The sequence below is a fragment of the Mustela lutreola genome, chromosome 4, assembly GCF_030435805.1.
Source record: "Mustela lutreola isolate mMusLut2 chromosome 4, mMusLut2.pri, whole genome shotgun sequence".
Lineage (NCBI taxonomy): Eukaryota > Metazoa > Chordata > Mammalia > Carnivora > Mustelidae > Mustela > Mustela lutreola.
Genome location: NC_081293.1, coordinates 32,056,630 through 32,078,218, shown reverse-complemented (window position 1 = coordinate 32,078,218; position 21,589 = coordinate 32,056,630). Strand labels below are relative to the sequence as shown.

Here is a 21,589-nt window from a genome sequence, read left to right as displayed (position 1 = left end):
TTCTTCTGCGGTTAGCTCTCTGGGATGGAATGCCTTCACTTAGAACTTCTGCCCTGCACTGGTGTGTTCCCTGCTCCACAGACCTTTGTTTCAGCTCCACCTCTGGCCTTCTGCTTGGACCAGTCCCCTGTCCCAGTGCTCAGCCCTCTCCCTACTCCTGTGACTCATCTTGCTCAGGGCCCGGATCCAGGCCTGCCTCCTCAGTGGCGTCTTCCCCAAGGGCCCCGGCCTTCTTGGGTCACTTTCTATTTTCGACTCCAGGGGTGTTTGCTGTCTGTTGGGAGCTGATTGTGGTATCTGCCATACAGTTTCTGGCAGAACTTTTTTGTCTATTGCCTTTTCAGGCAAGCTATGCCAGAATTCCCCAATCCGAGGGTAGGGTGGGCGGGGTGGCCTGCCGGACCATGTAAGGGTCTGGATGAGAGGGAGAGTTGGGAGCCGGCCTGAGAACACGCTCCACAGGACACTGTGATTCTTTTGCTCATAAAACATCCTTGAAGGCTAAGCAGCAGCATGTCAGTGAGAGCTTTTCTCTTTGGAAGGGCCCCCATGAGACAAGAGAGCTTTCAACTGCAAACTTTTGAGCACCAGGGACCCTAAAACAGGAGCTGGATGGAGGGAGGGTCTTCCGAAGTAAATAGGATGTCGGGTCTGGGACCACAGCTGCCCCAGTGGAGGCTGTGTGGTCCTGGCACCATGGCAGCACACTTGTGCTATCCATACCCGCCAACCTCATTCTGTCACCATTCTCTCAGTCCTGATGCTCTGGGGCCCAATCTCCTGTTTTCCTCTCCTCTGTCAGGCTGGGTTCATCCCTTGGGATCTGCCTCCATGGACACGAGTCAGACAGACGGTCTCCCCGACCAGCTTCCTGAGAAGAGCCAGCGTGTCAAAGCAGGCATGGGGCCCAGGGAAGGCAGAGGAAGAGGGCCAGGGCAAGCGAGGGTGCAGACTTTAACCACACATACAGGCTTTTCATAAGAACTTTATTTCTCAAAAAGGGGGAAGAATCCAAAGTATTAAAATAACCTTCTAATTTTTGTTTTGGATGAAAAGGGTAGGATGACAAAATAATTTATATAAAAATTTCAAGCATAATTGCTATAGATACTTCATCCCGGGACTCGCAGCTCCAGGTTCCAACGGCATCCCCAGTCGTGCTGAATCTTCTGGGCTCGGAGAGGCACAAGCGTCTGGAATGCTGCTTTATCTTAATCCACAATAAATATAAAAGGTCAATCCTCCCCGTGGAAATGATTCAGTCCATTTTTGCGACTGTTTCTGATGAGAATGCTGAAATGAAGGGCTGTCCCTCTTCTAAATTCCAAGCCTTTCCTTTTTGAAGATGAGTGTGAGCGTAAGGAGATGAAATGTGGAAAAACATATTAGGTGTGATGGGCTCTAGTGCCAACCAAACGTCAGGGGAGATGTTACCTCATTGAGGCAATACAAAGGTAAAAGCAGCATGATTTTCCCGTTGACTTTTTTGTGGGGAAGCTGCACCTTTCTGTTCCTATCATGAAGGGAACTGGACCATATGAAGCGACGTCCCTAACTGCAGCAATTAAGTGAAGCCCCCATTCATAGCGATTATTTTCTAACTAAAAAAGAGATGGGTGAATTGGAATATGCACATTAGCCATCCCTGGCATAGCCAAATGGAGCCCAGAAGCATCTGGGTGCACTTTCCAACAGGCAGACCCTTCCACGAAGTCGGAGATGAGAAATGGCTCATCCCCTGACATTCTTAAGATAGGTTTAACTGTGAAGACCTCTTGAATCTTTCCTGGCTCTTCTTGGAATGCTTTCAGTTGGTGTTTCTCTGAGGCACAGGGAGGTTCTCGTGAAGGTATTTTAAACTTCCATGCTCTGAGAAATCTGAGACCACGTGGTCCTGCCCTCGCAGCAGCCACTTAGTGGTGAGCAGTCCCTCAAGTCCCACTGGTCCCCGTGCGTGGATCCTCGATGTGCTGATGCCCACTTCGGCTCCTGAGGAAAAGCATGGATGAGGATGCGGCTTTTCCCAGTCCCTGCTTCCTATCCGCCCAGCAGACCCACAGCTCTTCCTCTCCTCATGTGCCACCCTCTCACCCCGCCCACTCCTGCTCCATCCTTCCCAGATCAGCTTGAGCTCCACGGTCCCCTTCAACGTGTCCTCTGGTCATTATGAATCATAAGCCCTCTACTTCTGATAAAACACAATGTGTGGGCTCTCCTCCACACTTTTATCCCAAATGCATTTTGACAATACTAGGAATGCTGGCTGATATCTGCTTGGTGTCTAGACTGTGTATCATAATTTGACATTCAGGCATTTTTTTGAAGCATACAACAATGTCCAGTATCAAGGTTTCATCTCCTCAACTATTCTCTAAGTCCCAGAATGGAAGGGATGGGACATGTTCTCAGTATCCCCCAGAATTCTTAGTACATAGGCACTCACTAGACAGTTACCGTCTAATAACTGTCTGAATTACATGAATACTGAATACACGAAAGGGGACTATTCATTTTCCTTCCCTCTTGCTCTAAGCTTAGACTCATGGCGTTAGGGGTTTTCCATGGTCTGGCTGGGTGTCCTGCAAGGGATACAGTGGAAGCAGGGTTCTCTCGTCCATCACAATTTTCCTGAGCATGTACTATGCAAGAGGCACCATGTTGGGCCCTAGGGAGGCAGTGGTGAATACCCAATGCAAGGTCATGTTATCTTAGAGCCCATACTTCTGTGGGCAAGGCAGTCAAAGAATAGTTTAGCAAATAATTCCTTGTGCTGTTAGGAGTGCACGAAAGGGTGCTGGGACAGACTGTGTGAGACGGGGGGCCACACGAGTAGAGTGCTTAGGGAGAGTCTCCCTGAAAAGGGACTTTCCTCTGAACCCTGAACAATGACAAGGATCCAGCCAGTGGAGGGGCAGGTGGAGAGGCGCCGCAGGCAGAGACCAGCAGTGCAGAAGCCTGAGTGAGGACGTGCCAGGGAGTAGTGGTTGGCAAGGACAGTGTGACCACCAGATTTGAATTCTGGTTTAATAGCATAGGGACCACAAGACTTCGGGCACATGGTGGAACCATCTTTTCTGCTTCCATTCATTTGGAAAACGAGGAACAGAATAGAACCCATCACGTAAAACTAAGTGAGACAATGCATGTGATACACTTAGCACAGCGCTGAGAATATGTAAATGCTCAATAAACACCATCTGTCACTGTTATTAATGCACTTCATAGGAATTTAACTCAACCAGAGTTTGAGCATTTGCTCTGAGCACGTGATGGACAGACAATGGAGTGGTCATTTGCTCTTTCCCCATCCTGGACTTTTGCTTGAAAGCTAGGTACCTCAGCCCCTAAAAGTATGCTGCTATTTCTTCATCAACAACACGGAAAATGAAAATCAGTGAAAGGAAGGGATGTGACAATTAAATCAAAACCCCAACATAACAGAAATAGGTAACTAACAGTAAAGAGCCTAATGACTAAGAATAACTGGATAAAATTCTCTTTAACAACCTTTAGTAATTCAGTGAGAACTGTTCTCTAGGCAGATCTATTCAAAAGTTCAGAAGAATTAAAATAATTCTCAGATGTGTCACAAATGCCTATTGGTGCTCTTTACAATGGTACCCCTGAAAACCAGAGACCGTCTGAAAATCTCTATACTGGGGAATGGAGATTTTCTTTTGTTCTTTCTTCATGGGGCTCGAACTTACAACCCTGAGATCAAGAGCTGTATAGTCTACCTGAGCCAGCCAGGTGCCCCTGACTTTATTTCTAATGAGGGATGGGGAGAAGGGGGGGGGGGGTTTCTTCCTTTCTTTTTTTTCTAAAGTTACTTTTCTGAAGCTTTTTGTTTCAAAGGCATGCTTTAGAAATAAACCTTGCACCTCTGGACTTACTTGTTTTTGATACTGCCTATTTAAGCCCAGCATACGTATTAAAACATTCTATTGTCTTGTCCTCACGGGGAATCCCTCTCAGGTAACCTGGCTTTGTCTCACTGAAGGAGTGAGTCTACAACAGCTCCTGAGGGACCTCGGCACGCACGCCTGTCATGACCTGTGCACGCACGCATGCTGTGCTCTGCCCGTACTGTAACGGGAACAACCCAGGCTCTGGACTTGTCCAAGTGTGGGTCTGGGAGACAGCTCGGGGGCTTTGGGCAAGTTACTTCACTTCTCTGAATTTCAGAGGTCTATGAAAAAGAAAAACAAGTACCTACCTTCTTAATACACAAAATGTTTAGAGCACAGGACTTCTCCCAGCCCATGGCTGCTCTGAGGATTCTCTCTCATCAACCGCCCTCCCATAATTCTTCTCTTTTATCTTAATCAAGCATGTGTGACTTCAAAGAACAGGTGTCTCCTCCACCCCTCACCATCTCCTTGGACACGGTGATTCACAAAGGGGCCTCTTTTTCTCGTGATCAGAATCTTTCTTACCCAGTCCAAACCGGTAGCCATCAGAGAAGCGAGTGCTGGCGTTCCAGAACACACAGGCACTATCTACATGCTGGAGAAAGAACTCTGCTGTTTTCTCTGCAGCATAAAGAGAGAACACTGAGTTAGGGTGACCCATGGAAAATATCCTTCCTTATAGTCACACATTGGTGACTGACCAGGGCTGGGCCCAGGGCCCTGAAGAGCTTCCCCACGCATTAAACATGCAGACTTGTGAAAAATCTGAAAAGGAAGAAGGCTAACCCAGCTTCATCAGTGTCTGTTATGGGAAGAGTAGTTGCCTGGAAAAGACTGGGTTGGAATACAATCTCCTCCTGTAGACAAACCCTTCATGCTGCAACAGCTTAACATACTATCTCTTTATAAGGCTCCGGAACCAGAATCCCTAAGTCTGAATTCCAATTCCGTACCATGCCCACTAGCTGGGTGACCTTGAGCAGGTTTCTGAACCTCTCTGTGCCTGAGCAAAATGGAGACTAATAGTATCACCTAGCTCACAGGGTTGTGTGGAGGATAAAAGGACTTGACATCCACAGAGCACTCACCCCAGAGCCTAGCACATGTAAGTGCTAGTAAACATTAGCTATTATTATTGGCAGTGTTGTGATTCCCCAATAAACCAACCACAGATCCCTTAAGGGGCCATGCTGGCTGCCTTTCCTGCTGGGCCTCCAGTGCCTGACAACTTGGAGGTCTCTCAGTACACATCTGTGCAATGAATGAATGTGTGTGAAGAGCTGCTTCTGCCCTCAGCCCCCTGAGCCTGGGTTTCCTCAGCTGTAAGTGGGTTTATTCCAAAAGCCTGGAGAGACTATTGTCTGGATTAAATGGTAATCCCTGTGACAGAGAATGAGTCATCTCCAGAGTAGCTAACCATCTCTTCCCTGCCTCCTCCCCTGGGGCCACTGCGACAATACAGTGAGGCAGCAGATGGATAAATACAACCAATGCCAGGCATTATCATTAGTCTATTCAGACTATGTTTTCCTGTAGCCAGAGGGGCTGAGAGGAGCAGGACCCCATGGAGACCAAGGTGGAAAAACCAAGCACCATATGCCTGAGGCACGTGTGCACATGTGCACTGACCATTCTCCGTGACGATGACATCTGTGTGCGAGCTGCCGTACTTGTGGATGTGGTCAATGGCCTCCTGGACGCTGTCCACCACTTCAATGCACAACTCCAGGTCCCCATACTCCGTTCGGAGGGACTTCACTTCAGAGGGGCTGAAGGTCAGATAGGAAGCGAACTTGGGGCCTGCGTGAATTTTCACCTGGAGCAGAGGAAGTTGAGGGGTGACAATATAAACACAGCAGCAGGAAGCCAGCTCACACTTCTTCTCTAGGTCCAAATAGCCAGACGAGCCTGAAGTGGGGAGCTTGTGGGTGCTGCAGCACAGATGATTAAACCAGCCCTGACTTCCTTTAGAAGCAGCACTCCACCCTCCAGGATGCTCTGCTTGGGAAAATGCCGACTGGCCACTTGCCAGCAAGGGGCCCTCAGTTAAAACTGGAACAGGGATTTAAGCAGGAAGCCTCTGAATGTTAAGAATGTGCAAGGCATTTAACAGGCTATCAACATAAGCCCTCAACCGCTGGCATTTTACTGAAATGAACACTTGACTACAAAAATCCCATCCCCTGCATATGGGACTCAGATATGGAATCACATGGAAAGGGGGAAATGGCTCGTATACATTTCTACTCCTTCCCTCCAGAAAGTCATAGGTGTGCTTTAGAGGACAAGAGCAGTTAGTCGGTAGCCAGGTCAAACTGTGGTTACTTGTCAGACTTCCAACTTTTGTCAGGCCCCACCTCTAGGCTCAGCTCAGTGACAGACTTGGGGGTTAATTGTGCTCCTGGCTGGAGGAATTTAAGAACTGGGGGCTGGACACTGAGGGCCCCCCCTCACAAGTCTGATCGCACTTAGGCTTCATTCTCTGAGACCTCCACAGGGCAGTGCTCAAGTCTTGATTCTTGGGGACCAAGCTCTTGCTTTCACTCAAGTTACAACAAGCGGTGTTTGTCCTATTCTTATTGTTCCCAAGGCCCTTTTTCCTGGAACCCCTCTTCCTCCAGGCCTGGGGACCAACCATGTTCTCCTCAGGGAGAGGAAACCCATCCCTGAGCCCTAGCTCTGGGCAAGTCATCCTGCTGGTTTACTTCAGGAAATACAAAGATATTATATGAGGTACACATATTGACTAATTTTGATTCAAAGAATATTGCAAGGCAATCTTGAGAATGACTAAGGATATCATGGGTTTGTCTGAATCAGGAACAGGAGGTTTATTCCTGGCTAAAGGACATTTTCCTCCTGTCTAGTCCAGTTCAGTGCGGTATATGGCATACACAGGTGGCCCAATAGTATCAAGGAAGGTCCCAAACATGAGTGATCATGTAATCTAATTCCATTTTAATTTGTGGGGTGCATTTTCATTTTCAAAACAATCCTTTCAGGCTCTCATTGGGACCATGCCCATGCATTTATAAGATGACTCGGGCCTTCCTTTCCAGGTAAAAGATGAAAGGAAAAAGACATACTCAGGGTCAAAGCAACCAAGGCCAGCAGCCACTTTCTCTAAATGCTGCGCTTGTTTATGTAATTATGAAAGGGTGCCATGGCATCAGATATTAAAGTTTACAATGTGTTCTGCCAGAAAACCTGAGATTGCCCACTTCTGCCTGGAGAGCATCTATTTTCTTGCAATTAGAAACTTAAGATGGAACATATATTTGTCTGAAACTTATCGGCACTGGTTTTTACAACCTCAATGAAATGGTAATAAAACAATCTAGGGAGAACATTATACAAACTGTTGACTCCCAAATATCATCGTATTAAGGACATCAATACTGGTAATTGAAGACACTGGTGGAGGGGTGGACACATCTAAATCTCTGTTTGAAAACATTTCTGCACAATGTTTCCAAATCAAATCCAAGCAGAAATGTGTGTTCAGAAATAAACTTTAAACAAGGCTGCCTCAATAAAAGGCTCCCAGAAACAGAACTGCCACGTGATCTGTCTTATCTTTGCCCTCTCTTAGCACTTACCACATTCCACTCTGTAATAAAGCTATTGGAATATGGGTTTCTTCCATTGACTAGATTTTGACAAAGCAGGGATGTGTCTTACTCGCTGTGTACTGAGCACAGAACTATGTCTGAGCACAGAACTATGTCCACAGTAAATGCTAAAAAATACTGCTTCTTAAATTGCCATAAATGGTATGGCAGCTGCTCCTGGTCTAATCCCACAGGCTTCAAAATCTCAAAATGGAAGACAGGAAGTGATGTATGAGTCCTGGGACTTGTCATACCTGTTCCACTCTCAGCATGTCAATGATCTGGTCAAATAATGGTGTTCTCAGCAGATCTCGGTGGATTAAGAGAGTCTCCAAAGCATTACAGGCAGCTGGATATTCACATTTAGAGTCTCGGACTGAAAAAAGGAAGACAAAGAACTGTTTCTAGTAACGTGCTCCCAAGCCACACAGGATCTGATAAATATCTTGCCTTGTAAACAGCAGGGGCCCCATCCAGCTCACCCAGTCTGGTGACTTTATCAACGCTGGCCTCTGAATCCACATACATGTGGCAGATTCCCTCACTGTGCCCCATCACTGGGATTCCCTTAGCAGCTTTCTGGATATCTCTGACCAGCTGGGAAGAGCCTCGTGGAATGATCAGATCTATCATTTTGTCTAAGCGACAAAGATCTTCCACTTCTTCTCTGGTATTCACCTGAAGAGGTACAGAATAAAAACAAAAATGACATCTGATCTAACGAAATATAAAGTAGCAGCACCCAGAGTGCTGCTGACCACCTCTATCCTGTGATGAAGTGCCTGTCAAGACACTGGGGTGATAGCCTTTTCCCCTCCTCTTTTAATTTCACCCATATGTCATGTGACTTACAACAGAAATACAAATACGTATGTACGAGAATGTTCATAGCAACTTTATTCTGTGCAGCCCCAAATTGGAAACAACCCTAAAGTTGGCCAAAGGAAGAAAGGACAAACTGTAGTATATACATGTAAATGGAACACCACATGGCGACAGACAAGAGAAAACAACAGCTTGAGGTAACATTGTGGATGACCTTCACAGACATAATGGTGAACAAAAGAAAAAGAACACAAAGGAATGCCTGGGTGGCTCAGTTGGTTAACCTTCTGCCTTTGGCTCAGATCATGATCCCAGGGACTGAGCCCTGGCAACAGAACAGGGAGCCTGCTTCTCCCTCTTCCTCTGCCCATCCCCCCTACTCTCCCTCTCTCTCAAATAAATAATTTTAAAAACCCCAACAATACAAAAGAGTGTATTTTGTATGATGCCATTTATAATGAAGTTCAAAAGTAACCAAAACAGGGGCACCTGGGTGGCTCAGTGGGTTAAAGCCTCTGCCTTCGGCTCAGGTCATGATCTCAGGGTCCTGGGATTGAGCCCCAAATCAGGCTCTCTGCTCAGCAGGGAGCCTGCCTCTCTACCTACTTGTGATCTCTGTCAAGTAAATAAATAAAATCTTAAAAAAAAAAAAAAATGTATAACCAAAACAGATTCAATGTGAAAAAAGCAAAGAGGGAGCCATTACAAGGGGAAGACGGCCATACTGATTAGGAGGGACACAGGAACCTTCTGGGGTGCTGCAAATGTTCTACAGCTGGATAGGCTGCCAGTTATATATGTGTGTACATGATCCATGGAAAACGTCCTAGAGTTGTTCATATAAGATCTGCACAATTTACTGTATGGATGTGATACAGCAGTAGGAAGAAGGCTGGAAGGAAACCTGTCTAATTAAGCTAGGATGTAGCAGAGCTGGGATTTGAATCCATCAAGTCTGTGCCCTTTCCACTCCCTATGTTGTTATAGAAAAAATCTAATTCTTGTCAGTGAGTATGTAAGGCAGTGGGTTTACACACACTGTCCCAACAGCAAGCAGAATCCCAGCACGTTGGAGTAAGTGGGCCTCCATAGAGAAAGAGAAGGATCTGGAGTCAGCTGAGGTTCAAATCTACACTCTCCCTGATTTTCTGTGAGTTACTTCTAGCACTGAGCCTGTTTTTTCCCTAATACTGATGGCATTTTCCTGCTACGGTTGTTGTGAGGGCTGAATGAGGTACGGATGGAAGCTGCCTTGCCTACAGCAGGTGCTCAGTAAACTCCAGCTATTACAGTCCAGTTCAATGATTCCACTTGCTGATTGAGGAGAGTAAGACGATGGTTAAAATAATGAGCACAATGACAACAGTGATAATAGCATGACCTCAAACTCACATGCTGCACAATGGGTTCATAAACTGTTTCATCTGACTTGCCCTAAATCACTCTGCCAGTGGGCAGAACCCTGACCTGATACTCTACGTAAGTGTGCCCCAAGAATGAAGGGCTACCAGGCATTCTTGTAAATCACAGTGCCAGGGCACAGCTGTATGACAGTGGCCTTCCCAAGCCACTGATGACTTCTTGGGCCAAGGAAGCCTCTGGCATCATCCAGGGTCAGCAGGTGCACAGAACCTGCCACTTTTCCAGTCAAGCTTGCCTGTACAAGTGGCTTGACCTTAGGTAACCTAAGCTTTGCTTCAAACACCCAAACACCTGACCTGGGGTTCTGTGCCTGATGGGGCTCATTCCCAAGGACCTACCAGCTGTATGGCCTCTTTCACTCCGTGGATTGAGAGGGCCTCTTGGGCCAAAAGGTGAAGAATCCGATTGCTGTGTGTGGCCTCCTTCCCTCCTTTGAGTAACAAGCCGTTACCACTCGCAATAGCCAAGGCTGCCACCTGCAGATCAAAGAGGGGAGCAGTGAGCCAAAGGGAAAAAGCAACCATTGCAACAGTAAGCACTCAACTGAGTACTCCTCCTGTGCCAAGCACTGTGTAGTCACTTTTTAAGACCTAATCCATTTAATCCTCATGGATTAAGGGAGGAAAGACTCCCATGCTCTCATCCTGCGTCCTAGAGTAAACAGGTGCTGGTTTTTCATCTGTTGTTTTTAAGTAGAACTGCTCCTTAAGACTTGATGCTAGTGCAAAGAAAGCTTTGCAAAGAAAGCAGTATCATCATACTGGTCAGTATGGTGGGGAAATGGTCCCAGATTTCTGGGAGAGTGGGTAACCAGTGGGACAACCCTCTAATGCCACCTTATAAATCAAGGCATGGCTGCTTAGTAAAATCTTTTAACACACGGTTTCTCAACATTAGCCTGTGATAGTCAAATTCCTTAAAGAGGTTGCATTCTAGTTTCCATGAACTACTAAAAGTTTTCCTGAGAGATTTACATCCAGGAGACCATCTGTGACACTAACAATAAAGGATCTTTTTCACATGGGCAAAACCAGCTACGAGATGAATGCCCTTGCAGGAAGCTAGAAGAGGTCAGGGAATAAAGTGCCCCAGTGAGCTGAGACGTGGAAATGTGCTCCTTGCATTGTACTGTGAAGGTTTTATTTGGGTTCACGTCCCAGCTCCACCCTTTACAAGTGGCAGGAATAAGAACTTCTATAAACTTCAGTTTCTTCAACTATAAAATGTACATATGAATACCTACTTTGGAATCACTTGGAAGAATCAGTAACATAAAGACCTGAAAAGTCCCAAAAATTACCTCTGGGGGAGGAAAAAAGGTAAGACTTTCTCACCAAAAAAAGAGAAAAAAGAAAACTATCTTGGGAGACTTATTTCATATGCTGAAAATACATTCTTCCCCTACCCAATGGCAGGCCCATACCTGGGGCAGACAGTCAGGGCGGGACTCAAAGATGACCAGCAGGACTCCAATTGGGACAGTCACTTGTTCTAGTTCCAAATTTTTGGCAATTCGGGTTCGGCGCAGAACACGCCCCACGCTATCCTGTGAGGAGGCTGCAATTTGTCGAAGGCCGATGGCCAGGCTGTTCAGTTTGGATGTGGAGAGGCTCAGGCGTTTCAGCAGAGGAGCTGCTAGTCTCCCTGAAGAGGTGTGAAGAACACAAGATAAAGGAGCAGCTCTGGGAGGGCCGCAGCTGCTCTACTGAACACACGGCACCATGTGAGGAACAGACACGAGCTTAGGGGTCTCGAGCAGACAATGACATGCCCCTTATACAGCTTCTCTAGGGGGCTCTTGGCAGGAGAGTTCACCATGTAAAGGCACTAAGCCAATACCCACTGTGCTGGCAATTTCAGTTCCAGAAATCCATCATTTGCGTGAGCAAACTTGCATATAATGAGATACTTGTTACAGCATTTTTACAATAGAATCAAATTCAACTTGAAAATTTAGACAATGAACTACAGTGCAGTTGTACAAATAATGTTTCTATACAAACTGCTATAGAAAGCTGTCCAGGATACAGTTTGTGAAAAATCCAAAACTACCAAAAAACATGCATGATAAAATCCCATTTATCAAATTTTGCATATATGCATGTGGACATGGAGATGTCTGCTGATGATCTCTCTCAGCATTATTTTAATTTTTTGTAACAAGCTTATTTTTATAATCAGAAGCATTAAAGATATTTTCTTTTGAAATAAAAACTTAAAGAGAATTATGATAATTTCACATACAGCATTTTCTTTCAATTTAAATATACCATTTGCATGGTGTGACTGTCTACACACACACCCCTGACACACATATACACACACCAGAAAAATCACCTGGAAACATATAACACAAATCACTACTATAGTTAATGTTGAGATGAGATGATGAAAAATTTCCCTTTCTTTTTTTTCTTTCCTTTTTTTTTAATAGTTATATCCACCAAGGTAAAATAAGAAAAAGCTTTCTACTTAGGAGGGGAGGAACCAACATTATATTAAAAAAAAAGTTAAATCATCATTTTACCAATTATATCAATACATTTTTTTCACTTTTCTCTATGTGCTTTTTTTTCCCTAAAGATTTTATCTATCAAAGAGAGAGAATAAGCGAGCATAAGTAGGGGGAGCGGCAGGGAGAGGGAGAAGCATTCTCTCTGCTGAGCAAGGAACCCAATGAAGTACTTGATCCCAGGACCCTGGGCTCATAACCCGAGTCAAAGGCAGATGCCTACCCCACTGTGTCCCTCCCTATGTGCTAACAAGTTTTAAACACAGTGTTAAATGTTACATTCCAATTTTCCACCTCACAATGCATGTGTGTTTTCCATGTTGTCAAAACTGTTGTAATTACTGCTAAATACTCCACTGAGTTAATGTAGCTTAATGCACTTAACTAGATCTATGTTATTAATAAACACTGAGGTCGTCTGCAGTTTTCAGGGTGATAAATAACCCTGCTCCAAGAATCATTGCATACAGAATGGTTTTCTCTGCCTGAAATAATTTCTTAGGATACATTTCCTGACATGCGCTTACCGAGTTAAAGGGGACCACCACGCTCCTGTACACCCAAGGACTTTGTTTTAAGTCACTGTGTGTCCTTATGAATTTCCAGGGAGATATCAATGAGTGAGATTACCGATCAAAAGTCAGAGGTCTGCCAACAACTAGTTGTGTGACTTTAAGCAAAAGTTTTAACCTTAGTGGATCTTAATTCTTTTACTTTTAAACAACTGGTAAGATTATCATCAAAGATTTCTTCCATTTCTGAAAATCTATTTTATGACTTTCCAATACTGCAAAAATTCAAAAGACCAGATGTAAATTCTAAAGGAAGTTCCAAAGCAATAGCTCAAAATGTTTTAAGAAATCAAAGTAATGTTGATGAGCCAGCCTTGCAAGGTTTCTTTGAAGGGAAGACCACTAATCTGAATGTTTAATTTAAGGCACATTTATTCAAGAGAAAAGGAAATTCAAAGCCTCATAAAATCACCCCCCATTTTTTTAGGGTGGAGATACAGAGAATTAGGAAGGAGAGAAAGACTGAGGCTGACTTGACTCTCTACATATTTAGCTGTCTGCAGTGTGAGTTCGGCTGTATCACCCACTCTACCATTTGCACCTCAGGGGCATTTGTGGATGGCATCTGTTGCTAGCTCTGGGCGGACTACGCACTAATTAATTAACTACACGATACGCTATCTCTCATCACAGGCCTCACAAACTACTTCCACAACTATTTTACATGCATAGTCCATATGGGTTTGAATCCTGGATCTGTTACTGGCCATATGGTTTTAGGCATATGTCAACTTTCTTGTGCTTCAGTTTCCTCCTCTATAAAATAGGTATAATAAATATTAACGAACTCAAAGGTACCATGCTATAAAGATAAAATGATATCCTATCTATAAAGCCTTTTAGCACAATGCCTTGCAACATGGAAAGGCCTCAAGTTTTAGCTGCTATTAGTGGAATGTCTAAAATGACGGGGTCCTCAATCTTTTTTCTGCACTGAAACTGCCAAAGTATCCATGGCTCATGACCTGTGGGTATAGAAAAAGCCCCCTGGAGGGCTGTACCAGGGTATCTGGGAAAGGAGCTGAAAATGGTATGTACAATTTGAAAAAGCCCAGTGAATATTAGCAAGCAACTCTTAATAAAAAAGATGTATAATACATTATTTCTTCTATAACAATCTCGTCTTTAGGCAGACTATGACACAAGAACTATTAGTAAAACAAAGAACAAAAACCAAAAGAAATCCTCCATAACACTGACTCCCAGTCACTTGGTCTTTACCCTCTGCCTCCTCCAAGTCTTTTTTGTTGGCTAACAGGATCTCCTCACGTTGGTCTGTCAACAGATCAGCCAGATGATGGATAATCTCTGCTCTCTAGGAAGAAAGGTAAAAACATTGAACAAATAAGTAAATACATTCATCCAAGAAGAACGCACAGCATACTTTTAAACCTACTCCTCTGAATAAGCCAGGTCTTGCTCCTAAACCCAAGGTCACCACTCACTGAAATGGCCTTACCTCCTTTCAATCCCATCTCAGCTCTCACTTTTTCCTTCCTCTCTCACTATTAATCTCCCTAATGAATGACAGACACAATCTGTCCCCAAGGGGCCAGCATTTGAATCAGCAGAGTACATCCACCTCCGCATACTCGGTATCACTGGCTATATAGTTTAACTCCCAGGTTCTTTTACATAATTATTTAATGAATTCAGCCAAAGGGAGAAAACCAAGAGACCCCAATCCTTACCCACCTAGATTAAGAAGTGTAGCAAATGAGTGAGATTACTGAAGGAGCAATGGGAAGTGGCTTAAGAGACAAGCTAAGCTCTTCCTTTGCTTTCCTCTCTCTGCTTGTATTATTTTAAATTCTCCTATTCCTCAGGCCACAGTGCTTCCTTGAAGAAACCTAAATGCATGACTCTCAAATCTGTCCTTAACAACACAAGCCTCAGGAATCCAATCCCCAGCTTCCACCTGCTTCCATTTCCAGACTCTTCACATCTGCTACTTCCCTGTGGGAAGGATCCTACTAGAGAGCAGGCTCTTGAGCTTGCATTTTATAGGTAAGTTAGGTGATTCAGATAGGTTAGAACAAGCAGTTTTCCTCCATTTCCCTGTTTGGAATATGGCAGGATTAGGGAGCTTCCTTGGTCTCATCATTTTCATGATGTTTTGATCAAAACATCAGATTGATGAAAAGCTACCTTAGGCCTCAGGCTACAAAGACAAAAGGGAAAATAAAATTTGGAGAAAGAGGGACGCCTGGGTGGCTCAGTTGGTTGGACGACTGCCTTCGGCTCAGGTCATGATCCCGGAGTCCCGGGATCGAGTCCCATATCAGGCTCCCAGCTCCACGGGGAGTCTGCTTCGCTCTCTGACCTTCTCCTCACTCATGCTCTCTCTCACTGTCTCTCTCTCAAATAAATAAATAAAATCTTAAAAAAAAAAAAAAATTGGAGAAAGAAAAAAGGCAGAACAAATCTGAATCATACCTGTAACTAGAGTAACTCTCTGGGGTCATGAGGAATGAAGGAGGAGACAGGCTTGACTGTGCACTAAACCTTACAGCATGACTCACTCTGAAAACCAACAAAACTATTAGTTAGAGTTACTACCTGCTCAGGTTCCAAAGTGGCCAGCATCCTTCCTCCTGATCGAGCCATTTCTCCCTGCTGCTCAACGGTAGGACCTGTAAAAATATTTGCAAACATCAGATCACAGACTGCTACCCCAGCATGTGCACAGAACGAATGCTCAGTGTTTTGGTGTGTTGTTTCCCAGAGGTCACTCTGGGAAAATGGCAAAAGAATAGACTAGATTAACTCAAGCAAAATACAAGAAACTTGTCTGTATTTCTAAACTGGACAACATAATTTATATCTTACGGAGTTCTTTCAAGTCCACCTTGGCTTATATTCTCTAATATGTTTCCACTTCTGAATGCAGATTATTTGGCAATTCTGTTTTTGTGAACAATTCAGAGTAAATATCATGTCTTACGCATCTTTGCATCTCTAGGCATCCAGCATGGGCCTAGCAAATGTTTCTTAAAAAAATGGATGTTTATATTCTTTAACTTACTGGTTTTAGAAAAAAACAGGAAGTCTAGCAGGGCAGGTTAGCTAAATTTAACAAAAGCAAAGCAAAGCCAATTTTACAAGAGTGTTGGAGACAATACCAGAATTCATGATATCAACACATGGATTTTGTGATCTCTGTTCCTAGAAGACAGCTTGGTCTTCAGTCTCATCTAGGCATGGTGTGGCTACCTATCATCCACAAACCATGGGACTCTACAAAGAACTACTTACCTGCAGGCTTTACTTCAGAAAAGAAGGTGCCAACTTTCTTTCCCTCCACGATATCTGTGATGACATGCCCAGACACCTTTGGGTGGGTTCCATTGGCAATAACCACAGAAGTGCCACCTTGCAAAGCCCAGAGGGCCGCTTTCACCTAGTAGGAAAGTTTAGATCCCATCATGAGATTCAGACCTTTGCAGGGTCTAGTCATCCACACTATAAACTTGCAAAAAAATAGACAATACCATGTGATACTGAGCAATAGAAGTATATGCAGGAATATTTCCAACAGCTTGGAAGGTCTGAACACACACACAGCTCATGCCTTCTTTCCAGCCCAACTTCAGCATGTGCTGCCTAATGCTGAGTCAATCTGCCCTTTATGTTCAGTGTTCAGTCTGGTGTTTGACCAGAATCTGAGCCTGAGTTCTTTTAGCCTTTGCATACCTTTTTAGTATGTCTCCGCCATTGCCACATATGATGCTGTATCTTAAGGGTATTACTTCCTAGAGTAATGGGAGGGAAGAATTTCTGAAAGATTTCATAAAGAATATTTGAGCTGGGGCACCTGGCGGCCTTAGTCCATGGAGTGTGCGACTCTTGATCTCTGGGTTATGAGTTTGAGCCCCATGCTGGGTGTAGAGATTACTTAAAAAAAAAAAAAAATCTTAAAAGAAAAAAAGAAAGAGGGGTGCCTGGATGGCTTAGTCAGTTGAGCATCTGCCTTCATCTCAGATCATAATCCCAGAGTCCTGGGATTGAGCCCTGCATTGGGCTCCTTGCTCAGTAGGGAGCCTGCTTTTCCCTTTCCCTTTGTGTGTGTGTATGCCCACTCTAGCTCTCACTCTCTCTCAAATAAAATCTTAAATAAAAAAAAAAAGGAAAAGAAACATTTGAGCTGATAATATTAGAGGATTTATGAATTATGAAAAATATGCAGACCCTACCCTTGACAAGTTTATAATATGAATGTACCATATAATATTAGTAAAGAGAACACATACGCAGACACGACTAAATATAGGTACATAATATGCATTAAGTCTGAATTTAGATATGCACATTTAAGTACATATGTGTTTAGTATCATAACCATTAATGCCCAAACACTCACAAAGTAAAAAGGATAAAATATTGTCTGGTTTTATATCTGTTACAGGCAGTAAGAGCATCAAATCCTTACCTTGGCTTCCATGCCACCCATTCCTACTCTTGACTTGGTTCCAAAGGTCACAGACTGCTGATCTCCAGGATAAAATATATCGATGAGCTTTGCATCATCTGACCCTGGGGGACTGTCAAAAAGACCTAAAAAGCAGACAAAAGTCAGTAATACTGCTGTAACGGAAGTGACTGTCCCCTAAAACAGACCCCTGGGCACCTGCCAACCACTCTGTACATGACTGAGCCAAATGAATTCTGTGTTCTAACAGCTCTAACCAGAAAAGGGAAGAAGGGATGTGTATAGTCTGCCCACGCTGAAAATCAGCAACAGGAGGACTCTCTTTACATACTTTTACAACCTGCCTTAATGAATGAATGCTTGTTAGTATCATGGCATGACCACATCCTTGGCACAAAACTTACCATCCCTGTCCATTGTCTACAGGGAAGCTGTCCTCACCTCTGCCACTGTTACTTATGATGCTGAATTAAGGAAGTAACTGAAGGATGAGTGGCCACTGCAGAAGACACAGCAGCTGTATACTATAACATGACTGTCTCCAAGTGGGATGAAACAGGAGACAGGTTTTCATTAACTCTCACAGCATCCTTTGAAACAGCCACTGACTATACTCTGCATATTATGGGCAAGCTGATGTGAAGGTTAGGCTTCGTCAGCAGAAGAGCACAGGACTCCCAGCATTCATTCTAGATTTATCATCACAAAGCCCATGTCCCTTTTATAACCAAACAGAATAACATAAAATACAAGTTACATGAAACATCATATGCATACAATCCATGATTAAAAATCTTAATAATTTCACTTGCAAAAAGAGCAAGTTGGAGGCTTGGAAAGAAAAATCATGGGCCTGTGAAAATGGAATCACTTTAAGGCCTGCGTGGGACACATACAGAGAGGAACTGCCCTGGGCTGGGGACTGGTCAATGATATCTGGGCAGTGATGTTTTTGGTTTAAGTTACTGCTTTTCCTGTGGGAAAATACGGTCCCTCTGCTTCATTATTCCAAATCTCTAACACAACCCTGCTATATACATCCTCTCCAGGAGAAAGGTATCAAAGGAGTGATGGAAATGGTGTCTGGTATAGAATGAAGCGGTGCGAACCATGGGCAGCAATGACAGGGGGAGGAAAAACCACCTCTCACCACCTCTGCCCACTGCAGCCCAGCATGCATGGCTCCTGGATTTAGGGCTGGAGTCTTTTCAGAAGGCACTATGCTATAAGATCATAAGCATGCATCCCAAGGATGTTTTGGTTTCATACAAAAATAGCATGGGCAAGGTTGTAAAGTTCCAAGCAATTCCTTCTCAAGAGATGCTGAGGAGGGCCTAGCATTCTGGTATTCTGCTTACTCCTCTTTTTCCCTTATAGTGGCTTCTCAAACCCATCAAGAGCATATTTAAAATTCTAATATCATGCTAAAAATCAACTTTCAGTGGATAACTAATCAGGGTTAATAACCCAAGCCTGTTTTATATACATGAATGTTCATAGTTGCGTTAGTTATAATAGGCTCAAATGTCTACCAACTGATGAATAAGCAACTAAAATGTGGTGTATCTACAGAGTGGAGTATTATTTGGCAATCATGAGAAAAGTACTGATAAATGCTATCACACTGATAAGCAATTTTAGTGTTTGAGGCCACCTTAAAAATGTTTCCTCGAGTCTAGTTCAAATTGGGTGTTACATACTTAACTTTCAAGTTCATGTCCTTTACCTTGCTAGGTAGTACAGGAGAGGGAAGGGTGTAGATTTTTAAATTGAACAGATCTAGTTCTAAAACCAGCCTCTACTAAGCACTGTGTGACTTTGGATATACCATTTAGCTGGTGTGAACTTAATTTTTAATTTCTTCACCTGAATAGCAGAGCTAACCTATCTACTTTGCAAGACTGCTATAAGGATTCAAAAAAATTGACATTTATAAAGTACCTAGCACGGTATTTGTGCATAGTAGAAATTTAATAAAAATCTTCAGATTAACTGAAAACCCTTCTTTTCTAGAGTGGCTCACTCTTATCCCAACCTAGCTATTCCTGTCCTGAGATTTCAAATTTACGGTGGATAAAAATGGCACTAAGAGGGTGCCTGGGTGGCTCAGTGGGTTAAGCCGCTGCCATCGGCTCGGGTCATGATCTCAGGGTCCTGGGATCGAGTCCTCTGCTCAGCAGGGAGCCTGCTTCCCTCTCTCTCTCTCTGCCTGCCTCTCCATCTACTTGTGATTTCTCTCTGTCAAATAAATAAATAAAATCTTTAAAAAAAGAAAAAAAATGGCACTAAGACTTCTTACAGATAAAGAAATGGACATATAGGTATGATATATCAGACTTCCCACAAGGGCAGAATACAGATCAATCCATCTATATCTGCCCCTGCCTCCATGAGGCAGCTCCCTGCTCTTAATCTTACACCCATGGAGTGTAAATGGAAAACAAGTCCTGCCAAAGTACCCTGCCTTGGGTCTGGGCTGGGAACCAAATAGGTTTTTGTGATCTCCTGGGAATGTAATGAGGGCCCTTTGGGATCCTGTTAGGTTTGGCCGATTTTAGACACAGCTACCATATTCCTTATGGGTCAAAATGTAAACTGGGAATAGCCTACGAGAGTGAGAAGAGTGAATGGAGAGTCAAACCGGAACCAAGAGGGACCCCTCTGAGGAAGGGGAAAGCAGGGTAGAAGAGATTAACATATAAGACCATGGTGGCCACATAGGCAGGACTTCTGCAGTGGCTCCAATTTAATATCACCTGTCTCATGATTTACATTAAAAACTGAAAGTGATCAAACCACAGTGAAATAGCACTTCATACCTATCAGCGAAAAGGCAGATTATAAGAGGTAAGTGCTGGCAAGGATGTGAAAAAACTAAAACCCTCATACAGGGCTGATAGGGCTATAAAATGATGCAGTTGCTTTGGAAACCAGTCTGCAACTTCTTCAAAAGGCTAAACATACACGAAATTACCAAATGATCTTGCAATTCTACACCTAGGTAAAACAACAAACATGTCGGCACAAAAATCTGGACATGGATGTTCAGATCAGCATAAGTCTATCCCCTGATGAACACGTAAACACAATGGGGTATGTGTGCACAATGGAGTAGTAGTTGGCAACAACAAAAAAAAAGGACTACTGACAGATGCCATGACACCCATCGATGAACCCTGAAAACATTATGCTAAATCAAAGAAACCAGTCACGAAGGATCACATATTGTGTGATTCCACTTCTACAGAATGTCCAGAACAGGAAAATCCATAGAGACAGAAGATGTAGATGAGAGGTTGCCTGCGGTGGAGAGTGATGGCAAATAGGTACAGAGTGATAAAAATGTTCTAAAATTGTTGTCAGGGTTGAGCAACTGTATGAATATACCAAAAATCAATGAACCGAATAGTAAATCTTGAATAGCTGAGCTGTATGGTATATGAATCACATCTGTATAAAGCTCTTCTAAAAAGCAAACCTGAAATGCCTGGAAATGACAATATTTCAGCATTTAAACTCCATCTCCCAGATTCCCTCACTTTCTTTTTTTTAAAAGATTGTATTTATTTATTTGACAGACAAAGAACACAAGTAGGCAGGCAGAGAAAGAGGAGGAAGCAGGCTCTCCGCAGAGCAGACAGCCCAATGCAGGGCTTAATCCCAGGACCCTGGGATCATGACCTGAGACGAAGGCAGAGGCTTTAACCCACTGAGCCACACAGGCGCCCTCCTCACCTTCTTTTGAGCCATAAAATCCCTTTGTTAGACCATATGCCTCAGAAAAAAATGTTCCATAGGGTAAGAAAAAAAAAAATTCAAAGAACTCAAAGAGAGGAATTCACGTGCTCCCCCATTTGGTATTTAAAACAAAGGCTGGATTAAAGGAAAGGGCATTGCTTTGTACCTTCTACATCTGAAAGAACGATCAGGAGGTCAGTTTTCATTTCCACGGCCAGACGCGCAGCCAGGCTATCATTATCTTTAACACTAATAACCTGGAATGCAGGTAAAAAGTTAAAAGTGAGTGAACTATGCAGCTCAAGATGTTCACAGAAGCACTCTGCTAGGTTCAGGCAGGCAAGATTAATGACTGAGTGTGTGGATGACAGCTTTTATAGGCCCTTCTGTCTCAAAACACTGTGCCTACTGCCCCCCCCCCCCATTTCTAAACATGCACCCTTCTCTCCATTGACACACACAAGCCATGCTCATAGCACCATCTGAAACCACTATAGCACCTCACCCTGTTGAATGAGACCCTCCCCGACTTCAGAAGAGCGTATGCAGCCACTGCTCCATGAGGCCAG

General features: G+C 43.8%; 1 protein-coding gene across 4 annotated transcripts in view; it reads right to left on the bottom strand.

The window, feature by feature from the left end:
* Positions 1-969: 969 nt before the first annotated feature.
* Positions 970-21,589, bottom strand: part of ALDH18A1 (aldehyde dehydrogenase 18 family member A1) — a 42,398-nt gene continuing 21,778 nt past the window's right edge. For 2 of the 4 annotated variants that reach the window (XM_059169347.1, XM_059169346.1), the window contains exons 7-18: positions 21,187-21,277; positions 17,283-17,407; positions 16,109-16,253; positions 15,413-15,486; positions 14,054-14,168; positions 11,193-11,413; positions 10,108-10,245; positions 8,005-8,200; positions 7,777-7,898; positions 5,541-5,727; positions 4,437-4,532; positions 970-1,989 (exon numbers count right to left, since the gene is read on the bottom strand). In XM_059169347.1, the coding sequence (XP_059025330.1) occupies positions 1,808-1,989; positions 4,437-4,532; positions 5,541-5,727; positions 7,777-7,898; positions 8,005-8,200; positions 10,108-10,245; positions 11,193-11,413; positions 14,054-14,168; positions 15,413-15,486; positions 16,109-16,253; positions 17,283-17,407; positions 21,187-21,277 (1,692 nt within the window). In that variant the 3' untranslated portion in view covers positions 970-1,807. The remainder of the gene's footprint in view (positions 1,990-4,436; positions 4,533-5,540; positions 5,728-7,776; positions 7,899-8,004; positions 8,201-10,107; positions 10,246-11,192; positions 11,414-14,053; positions 14,169-15,412; positions 15,487-16,108; positions 16,254-17,282; positions 17,408-21,186; positions 21,278-21,589) is intronic. The other 2 variants (XM_059169348.1, XM_059169349.1) reach the window with 1 other exon arrangement.